The sequence below is a fragment of the Anguilla rostrata genome, chromosome 6 (genome assembly GCF_018555375.3).
Source record: "Anguilla rostrata isolate EN2019 chromosome 6, ASM1855537v3, whole genome shotgun sequence".
Taxonomy (NCBI): Eukaryota; Metazoa; Chordata; class Actinopteri; order Anguilliformes; family Anguillidae; genus Anguilla; species Anguilla rostrata.
The window spans coordinates 21,929,829-21,940,324 of NC_057938.1; the positions used below are offsets into that span (position 1 = coordinate 21,929,829).

The 10,496-nt window shown below is 43.0% G+C and overlaps 1 protein-coding gene across 3 annotated transcripts in view; it reads right to left on the bottom strand.

Annotated features, from left to right (window-relative positions):
* The window catches only part of cpdp (CPD photolyase), a 14,947-nt gene extending 4,720 nt beyond the window's left edge, over positions 1 to 10,227 (bottom strand). Inside the window, exons 1-6 of one of the 3 annotated variants that reach the window (XM_064338993.1) lie at positions 9,893 to 10,227; positions 5,745 to 6,163; positions 4,952 to 5,097; positions 4,155 to 4,337; positions 3,336 to 3,494; positions 1,565 to 1,763 (exon numbers count right to left, since the gene is read on the bottom strand). In XM_064338993.1, the coding sequence (XP_064195063.1) occupies positions 1,565 to 1,763; positions 3,336 to 3,494; positions 4,155 to 4,337; positions 4,952 to 5,097; positions 5,745 to 6,163; positions 9,893 to 9,990 (1,204 nt within the window). In that variant the 5' untranslated portion in view covers positions 9,991 to 10,227. Of the gene's footprint in view, positions 1 to 1,564; positions 1,764 to 3,335; positions 3,495 to 4,154; positions 4,338 to 4,951; positions 5,098 to 5,744; positions 6,164 to 9,614; positions 9,774 to 9,892 lie in introns of those variants that run through there. The other 2 variants (XM_064338994.1, XM_064338995.1) reach the window with 2 other exon arrangements.
* Positions 10,228 to 10,496: the final 269 nt, after the last annotated feature.

Genomic DNA, 10,496 nt, shown 5'->3' on the forward strand with positions numbered 1-10,496 from the left:
AATATACATCAATAACAATAACCCCTTTGTTGCATGAGATTAATTTTAAGAATCAGCGAAATGTAATTGTGTTCGATTCAGATTTTAAGTAAAAAGATCAGCCATTGGTTCAGTAGTGATATGACACAACAAAAAGACTTGACAGAACTGATAAGGATGACTGATGGACTCCATTTTCTTGTGTCAGAAAAAAAATTGTTTTGGAATCAATTATATTTTTCTCTGTAAAGACAGTTGTCGCAAAATTAATTACTAGCCTGTGCAGACTAAATGTTTGACTTTGAAATACAGTGGATTGCGAAAGTCCTCACCTCTGAATTTTTTTTAATTTACTGTGCCATGGAAAGATTTCAAAATGCATTTTTTGAAATTAGTTTTTATTTAAGATGTATTTTAAAAATCCTCTATTCTATCGCAGCTAGAACTCGGATTGATTAAACGACATTAAATCATTTAAGTTATTTTATAATACGTATGTAACCAGAAAATGTAAATTGCAAAAAGTATTTACCCCCATGACTCTGAAGGGAGAGGACCACAGTTTGACAGTATGCTTGACTTTTTATCCAACCTGTGCCAAAACTCCAATTGAAGTATATTGAAAGGACCTGATATCAGCTTTGTTAATAAATATGCAACATTCGCCCACAAATACTGCTCCACATCCATTGCATCAGCCTCAACATGAGATCTGGTCATTATATGTTAAAAAAAATGTGGAAATGAGCCTCAGCGTTGCTCACGCTGTAAAGATGCTCCGTCTGAAAGCACAGCGTGAGCCTGCGATGTTCCAGCTGTCTCACTGCGAGGTTTGGATGGGTGGGACAACAACTGGGCCCAGCCTCACCGGGAAATGATAGGTTGCAAGCCAGGGAAGTTTTGTTGATCTCTAGCGGCCACTCCTGGTCAGGCCAGGCACCTGCAGATGCGCAAACCCAGAAAATGCAGACCTCGCAATTCTCCTCTAAAGTATGTGATTGGTGGTGGGTCTGTAGTGTGAAAGGAAGCAAGATTGGTCGTCTTGTGAATAGGAGTCACGTGCCTATGGCTCTATCCTCCTGAAGCTAGCAGAAGGGTCGCCAGGAGATCAACAAGTTCAGCTGAGGTCGGGTTAGAATAAAAAGTTAACCCTTTTTTGCCCCTGAAGTAGTCTATCCCTTTCGAAACAAGGGAGGTGAATACTTTTGCCCTTCACATTTTCTGGCTATGTTATCTTATTTATTTATTCTACACCTTAAATAAAAATAAATCCCTAATAAATGCATTCTGAAAATGCATTCAAAAATTATTTTTGTGGCATAGTAAAATGTAACACTTTTTCAATGCACTGTAGCTGCTTCTGTTTTGAAATTCCAAAGACCACTCAAAGAAGTACAAGTGGGATTCTGCAGACACCCTTATACAAACTATAAATACAGAAACGCACTTAGACAAAAAATGAAAACACACAGAACCAGAAATAAAAACAGGAGTTAGCCTCAGACTTCACTACACTACGGTCACCGTGGAGACAGCCAAAACGACCTTCCCATTGGCCAACGCGCGCAAAGGCGGGTGAACTGACCGAAGTGGACCCAGGGGGAGAGCTGGCTGAGGGCCTCGGAGTTGGGGTTGTTGCGCAGGGGGGCGTAGAGGCGCAGGCGCTCGTCGATGAAGGACTCCAGCATGGCCGTCCCGGCGGCCGTCCCGGGCCGCGCCCACTCCACCTCCCCAACGCTGCGGTCCAGCTCCAGGCTGGACAGGGTCTGCGCCCAGTCCACCGGCTGGAGGGGTGGGGGGAGGAGGAGAGGAGATCAGGCCAAGCGACTCTTAAAAACACTGCAATTGCACTGGAGCTTCTAATATTGCTCAAGTCCCAACAAAAAAATAATATTCAGCTTAACCCTCTGTTATGTGCGTCAAATTTACCTTTAAGTTGAAAATCTAGGAAATACTTAAAATTATTTTCAGTATGAACTTCTCATGCAATAGTGTAATCAACATTTATGAAAATGGTTCATCCAGATTTCAAACCCTGATATTGGAACTTTTTGCTGTACCTAAATGAACAACGAGTTAGTTACTAGCACCAAGCACCATATCAGAAAAGTTTATTTCCTGAATACTCATTGTTTAACTGCACCAAGAATGGAATATTCCAGATACAGCAATAGGAATTATATAAAGATGTTCTTCTGACAGAATATTGAAATTCAGCATATTTAGGGAGAGTGTGAAAGGTTACCTCAAGAGGATTGCTTGACTGGTCACATACTCACATGCATGTGTGTGTGTGTGTGTGTGTGTGTACACGAGTGCGCATTTGCACAAGTGCGTACACTGGCAAACACATATATGTGCATGTACACATACACACAAATCCTCGCTATCATACTACCCAGGGACTGCAACTTATACAGCTGGGTCTCTGGCAGACATCTGGGCCTACAGTGCCCGACAGGGATCTGCTGCTTTGATTTTTTGCAATAAAATAATCATTAAAAAGTTATGAAACACATTACAAATACGCACACCTATGCAAAACTCCACCAACCCACATACAGCTACATACATACACATATATGTACCCATAGGCACAACCACCCCCCCTCTCCCCACCCCCAAAAGAAGAGAAAGGAAGATGGGGGGTGGGGGTGAAGGGCTGGAAATTATAGCAAAATACCTCAACAGATTTTAAAACCCAGAGACAGGGGCTTTAGAGGACAGTAACGTACCACAAGTACAGTATGTACACGATCAATACATGTATAAACCACTTCATTTTATCACATTGGCTGACACCCAGCAAACAATGCCTTCGCTCGCTAGGTGTCCCAAACCCCCAGAGGAAGTAAGTCAGGGTGTGAACACCATTTAATCAAACACACATCAGTCTCAACAAGAAATCATCCTTGTATAAGGCATGTTCAGGCAGAAATGCCAGTCATAGCAAATGTTACACTGTCCTTAATTCCATTCCATCAACTTTACTTCATAGCAGGCACACAATAGGGCATAGTGGGAAATTTACACCTAATATTTTATGTAAAATATCTGCTGTGTCACCCCAGAATCTTCTTACCACTGGGCAATGCAATGAGGGTACCGCTCCACCACAAACACGCCAACAGAGGTCTGAAACATTGTGGCTCATTTTCTCGAAACAACATGAATACACAATCTAAACAAAGCCTTCAACGGTATAACTTCATATCTCACACAATTTGAAAGATTGTTTTAGTATAGTATAGCGTCTTAGTATAGCCTCCCACTGGTCTGTGCCCATATCCCTCTCCCGCTTAACAGTTTAATATGCTGTTTTTAGAAATGGCCGGTAATCCCCGTTGAATCCCTACCTTTGCAAGCCTTGCGGCGCAATGTGGGTGCTTGTCCACCAGAGGGAACTGTGTGAGGAACTCGGGCAGCAGCTTCGTGATCTTGCCCCGGATGGTCCTGGCAGCGTATTCTTGCTTGTCTGAGGCAACCCAGCAGGGCACAACATTGTGGGCATCCACCTGGCAGCGGAGTCACAGAGTGAATAAAATTTTTTTTTTTTTAAATAATACTAAAACTTTGTCCCTAGTTAGTGCTGGAAACAGTTTTGTTTTCCATTTTGTACAATTTAAGTTACAGCTAAAGGTAAGTTCAGTGTGTTGTCAGTCTGTTATGTTAATGGTTCTATAAAGTTTCTCTGTCTTCACCAGTGCAGGTTCTATAAAGTATCTCTGTCTTCACCAGTGTAGTACTACATCGGTTACCTATTGTTTATTCATTTAAGTTTTTGCTTTGCACTATTCCTGGCTGTCGTCCTCCAGTTTTGGAAACTTTGACCTTGTGTCTGTTAACGTCATTTCAGATCAATGATTCGCAACGAGACAAAACGGTTTTAGAATATTGCAGAGAAAATTGCAGCGGTGTGAACTGGTTAGATGCAGAGCGTCTGAAGCCGTTTCCTTGGGGTCTCAAAAGGCCCACCTTGTCAAATCGCCAAGTGCAGTTCTAGAACGTTTACAATCAGACCTCTTGGAATTTTGCAAGTTGCATCCCGTCTCGTTGCAAATCATTGATCTGAACTGGCCTTTAGGAACAAGCCCAGCAAAGGGAGAATATAAGGACAAAACAGAATGCCGGGGTATACAGAAAGGCCTGACTAGAGAGGTCCAGCGCGGACAGACCTGTACAAAGGGGACATCAGGCGGGAGTCCCTCCTTCACGTCCTCCGCCCACTGCAGAGGGGTCCTGAGGGGGGAGAAGTCGGTCACCACGGCCCCCAGGCCCCATTCCTTGACGAAGCTGGGCAGCATCACCCCAGCCGAGCCGCGCAGCAGGTGGAACTGCACCCCGAGGGCACCGCACTCCTGAGGAAGAGGGGCCAGTCAGCGGCAGCACAATGTAAAGAAGTGACCGCAATGCTGTGGGCTCAGACCAGCAGCTAGGTGCCACCGCTTCCCACTCGCTTCTCACCATTTGCCAGGACGATTCAGCAAATAGCCTGAATTATTAAGACGATGGTGAAAAAAATGAAGCTCTTTCGATGAGGACATCATCTATGTAAGCATATAATGCTCAAAACCAATCTCCCTGTGCCCTGGCGGACGCTTAAACAAGTTTGCTCTTGGTTTGTCTATATGCACACCAGCATTCATTCTGTGTAAAAAATGCATATCTGTCTTTACAAATATGCTTTCAATCAGAAATGACAAAGTTTCATCACTCTTTAAAGTAGGAGTGTCAGACACTAGTGCTGGACGGCCTCATTGGCTGCTGCTTTCTTGGCCCGTTTCAGAACTCAACCTGATGTTTCAATTACGACATCGATTCGCTAAACAATCCACACACCTTCAGTCTAAATGGGCTGCTGAGTGAAACTGTGGACACCCTGGCCCCCCATGGCAGGAGTTTGACACCCCTGCTGCAGGCAGTCGATTGCACATGGAGTGAAACGGCGTAATGAGGAACCGATCGGCTCTACCTCGGCGACCTCCTCGAGTCCCTTCAGCAGGAAGCTGTATTCGCGGAGAGTGGCGCCTGGGCCCTCTAGCTCCAGGAAGAAACACACGTGCAGGGGCAGCTGTGCCTCCAGGGCGAGGTTCTGGGCGTAGATCAGGGCCCAGTTATCTGCAGGAGGTGGACAGAGTCTTCAGACAAGGGCCTGGTCCTCAGACAGAGATTCAGGTTCTCAGAGAATTGCAGGCATATACAGGACATTATGAGGTACAACATTTAGAACTCCGGACAGGGTCTGAGAGTTGGTGGCTTGAATCACACGTGGGACAATGCAAGTGTGTTCTTTAGAAGATACTTCACCTCAGCCACACCAGAGATAGTCCATACGCCAACCAAGTTTGCCACTTTTGAGAGTTTCCAACAGAAATAACTAGGATCACAGACTCTTTGTCCTCACTAATATTAAGCTTTGTGTCTACTTATGTAAACACACAGTATGCAATTTCCGATAAACAAGTCCCAACCCTGGGTTAGTTCGTAGAAATGTATATGCAATAAAAGTAGAAAGAGAAACAAATGCATTTCATACAATTAGCATAACTGAGCAGCTGAAGCTTACATTGTTAAGTGTGTGCTGTACATTTCTCTGAAGGAAAGCATTACTTTAAACTACACAGGTCAGTGTGTCCCATGATATGAAATTTAACTTTCTTTTGCATTCAGACCAGAGCAGTGAAGTGGGTAAAGAAAATGGGTAAGCACGCAGTACTTCCAGACACACATGGCACTCTACGCGTTTGTAATTCGACATATATTACCTTGCACCCTTTGGTCCCGGTACATCCAGTACAGCACCCCCTCCGCCCCCTCATTGATCTTCTGGGCCTGGGACAAAAAGCGAACGCGCCTCTCGTTGAACTTGACGCAGCGAGCCGACCTCCGTTCCTCTGCGATCTTCTCCGCCAACCAGCCCTCCTTCTGAGGCATGGCTTTCGCGCGCTTTCCGCCGTCCCCTTCCACGGGTTCTCCTCTGCGCTTGCCGGACACCTTCCGGCCCTCGCTGTTTTCGGGCTCCGCCACCGCGGACCCCGTCTCCGCCTTCTTACCGGCCTGCATGCTGGAACAGCTGAAACTCACCCTTAGCTGAATCAGAGAGCAGAGGCTCCTAGGGGCTCGATTTGGTCGGGTTGGTGAGACACGCTGCGGGAGGCCTCCACACACTGGATACAATAAGGACCTGGGCAAACACATCAGAGAGTAGCAGGGTTTGCAGATCCATTTGAATACTAAAACAGAAACTTTATTTTAAAAATTCTTGTTTTATTACAAGAAATTACAAGGGAGTAAACTATTGAAGAGCTAAACTGAAGGGGTTAAATTATTAACTGCCAGCGATGTGCAGTTATTGCGCAGATTTGCTAAATGCTGGCTGACTGGCAACTACCACGGCCGACAGCCTAGCGTAGTGTTTCTCAAATGAGGGTTACGTGTACCCCTAGTGGTACTTTGGGCTACTTCTCAAAAAATGTTCTTGTTTTTTTTTTGGATATGAACAACTCTAAAATAATCCCATGTAATTAAAATCAGTTAAACCTGGATACCAACATACAACTTTGATAAATATTTTCTATGCTACATATTTTCAGTATATCCTTTATTATTTCAAAAAGCAATGAGCATATCACTTTCACGCCAATGTAAACCGCCAGTGAAAAACAAGGAGACTTCGGTCCATCTTTTTTTCACCCTGAGAGTCTCTGTACCATTCCGAAAGCCAAACAAAAGAAAATGGATAATTGGTTGAAGAGTAAAACTGAAAACAAGGAGAAAGAAGAATAATCTGCGAAAATGAAAGCAAAGACCAACCCTCATTGTAATTTTTTTTGCGAGGAGAAATTAGCCAGCAGTCACATGAACCAAGCCCACCTCCAAAGAAATCTTGGCACAAAACATCAGTGTAATGCCGGTAAGCCACCAGAGTTTTTTTTTTAAGAGAAGACTTTCAGACATCAGAATGATCATACCAAAAAGTGATGCGAAAGGCCTCCACAACATCCGTCAAAGCGCTTGAGTGTTTTTGTCAAATGACAGCCGCACAATAGATATGACGGGCACAGACATTGTTGGTCAAGTAGAGGGAAAACTCGGCAAATCATTTTCACTCCAGCTTGATGAGTCAACTGATGTCACTGGACAGGCAGTGCTTATTGCTTTTGTAAGATAGGGCAATACTGATGACATTTGTGAACATATGCTTTCTGCAAGAGTTTGGAGGGAAAAACAACTGGAGAGGATATTGTAAATATTGTTAATGCATTCTTCCGTGACAACAGTCTGAACTGGAAATCCTGCCACAGCGATGACAGGTCATGTCAAAGGGCTGGTAGTGCCAGTTAGAGAGAAGAACTCTGATGTGCAGTGGAATCACTGCATCACACACAAGGAAGCACTGGCATCCAACAAAATCAGTCCTGTGTTAAATTAAGTTTCGAATGACGCTGTCAAGGTAATTAACATAATTAAGTCAAGGCCATTTAATGCGCAGCTGTGTTCATAGCCTTTGAGAAAACACAGGAGCTCAGGACACACAACTGTTAGTACACACAGAATTGCACTGGCTTTCCCGAGGGCAAACTCTCAGCAGGCTGTTTTTAATTACATCCTGAAGTGCACACCTTTCTGTCAGACCTTGAATCTTCCCTTGTCATCGTGTTTCAGGACGTGTACTGGCTAGCAGAGCTAACCTATCTTGCAGATATAGGCCCTGTTCAGCAGACTAAACGCACTGAATGTGTCTCTGCACGGCAAGGACACAAACATTCTGAACCTATATGACAAGGTGGGTGGTTTTCTCAATAAAGTAGGGCTGCAAAATGGGCATGTGCAGAAGGATATTTCCCCTGCTTTCCTAAGGTCGGTTTCCTCTCCAATGAGGACATGGAGAGGGCTCTAGTGAAGTCAATAATAGAGGCACAATCGGCCAACTTGACTTGTGGTTTTAATTTTTACTGCCCTGATACTGAAGAGAAATCTGCAGCACAGCTGGACTGGGAGAGAAACCCAAATCTCTTGTCTGAAAGCAAGACAAGCAAGCTTCTTGTCAGTCTTCAGTAAAAACTCTTGGATGTGTCATGACCTACAGACGTTTGAGAGATCCACTCTGGTACAGTTTCTGATGTGTGTGAAGAAGGAAGACGGTGAGCTGGGAATGAAAGCTTTGGAACAGCTACTACCCTTCAGATCCATTAATTTGCGTGAAACCAAAGAAACAAACTATGGCAGGAAAAGAGCCTGATCGCTGCAGTTGCCTCCCTTACACCCAGAATGACAAAAATCACAAGTGAAGCACAAGCATGTTTCTCACTAAATTGTAAGTATTTGCACCACTCTTTTACTCTTCATGTTTATACTGCCAAATAACATGCTCATACATTATTAGTGTGGTCTTACATACTTATTATTCTCATTCTTATTTTTATTAGGGGGCCAAGCACCACAGGTGCTCGAACCCTATTGCTTTTGTTCAGGTTTTTAGGGGTACAAGCACAAAGTGTTGGAACCCTATTGTTTTTGTTCAGATTTCTAAAAATATTATTTCTGCCTTAAAAGTGTTTGCACAGCAAAAGGTAGGTTCCCATTCCCGCCCGCCAAGATTGGTGATGGTGGCACTATAGGAAGAAGATTGTTTTCAGCTATGAATTTTGAACCGTTTAGCCTATTGTCAAAATTCTTTTCCCCACAGATTCCCTGGCTCACTGCAAACAAATATACCTCAAGGACCCATAAAGTATGACACATTGGATTTTTTTTTAATCCTTAAAATGCTTCTTCTACTAGAAAAGGTGATTTAAATTCACAAAAAAATTGGTGTGCAGCCTCCTAGATTACAATAAATACACATGCGCATAATACGGGGCTATTTTAAAATGAAGGAGTGCGTGCATAATTTCTCACCCATAAATTTTCCCCGGGAAAGTATCTCCCCTCTCATATACAGTAGTCCCCATCTCATATATAGTACTAATAATAACTTCGCGTGGGACAACGTTTCAGCCATGAGATAATTTTTTCCCTTTCCCAGGGAGTCAAAACTAAAAATTATGCGCGTTCACGATTAGGTGTGTGGAAAAGCAGGAAGGGAGCGTGTCTGTGTGCTAGGTGTTACGATTTTCAAAATGCTTTCACAACATTGCTACCGTTGCCAACTGCAAACTTCTTTTCTTTCTGCCTAGGTTTTTGCATAGTACTCCTAGCCTACAGCTTTTAAGATAGACATGCCATTCCAGATGTATAATATTAATCTCGGTTTAGAGTAAATTGCTTATTGTATGGCTTTATTTTGAGTGGTCTGCCATTTATGTACACATCAGTGGCTGAAAATATTCAACACTTAATTTGGGTGTTTTTTCCGCATGTTTAGAAGTGGTAACAACGGAAAATTTGTGACAAAGTGCTACAAAAATTTTGATACAAAACCCCATTAGGTTGTAATGGTCATAAGGATACAATGGTAAAGTTTTAAGATGCTACGGCTCTCTAATCTTTTCATCGGATAATACCTATAAACAATTGAAGCAAAATATAATAGGCTACCAGTTATTTATTCTACCTCGCTGGCTAGTTAAAATTACACAGATAGACACAAAGAAACGGTCAGAATCTGCAAGAAAGAAAGTATGCAATCTTACCTGCAATAATGAATATAATGCCGTCCACAATTTAACTTCATAAAGACAATCGACTGTTAGTTTGGAGTTAGTCAATCCACACACGAATGTGTTGTGTAAAACCGGAACAGCGCCCACGTTACGAAACGGTATAATATCGAGACACAATTCTGCGCAAAACTCGCGCAGTGTCACTGATATTTAAAATCACACGCGAGCCATTCAGTTTAATTTACTTACATTATTTAAGTGAAAATTAATCTGTGAAAAATGTTAATTATGACACCATAAAATGTTACCGTCTGTCTGGGTTCGAAGTTTGTCGCTGATACTCGCCACAGGAAATGTTTAAACCTGCGCAGAATTGATCCATGATTTCGCATTCATAATTTCTCATGGCTTTGACATTTGCTCGCGGTTGCCATTACGCCGTGTACGTCTATAGACCCTTTCATCGGACGCACGCGCGCTGCCAAGGTTATGCGCTTGGCCCTAAATTAACTTCCGGTCTGTGTTTGTTTATTATTGGGTTTGTGTTTACTGGCTAATATGGCACCGATTACAAACGGAGTGAAAGTTAAACTGATGAGCAGACTGACGTTGGGCTCAGGTTGTTGTGCTGTGGGGTGCAACTTAGAACAAATGCCATTTCGAAAATTCGTAAAATACATTATTTCACTTTGTAACCCCACTAGTGAAACGAATTGCTTGAATCCCTGCGATTATTATAGCCGGTGCTTGCCCATTGTTACTTCGTATTTTTGAGAAATAACTGCACACAAACTGTATAAATAAATAAACCAACATCTCTACACCAATTTATTTTCTCTCTACTATTTTTGAGCAGTGTGTGTTGGTGTTATTGTCTGTTGCAGTGATTTATAATGGGTAGTATGGTATGAC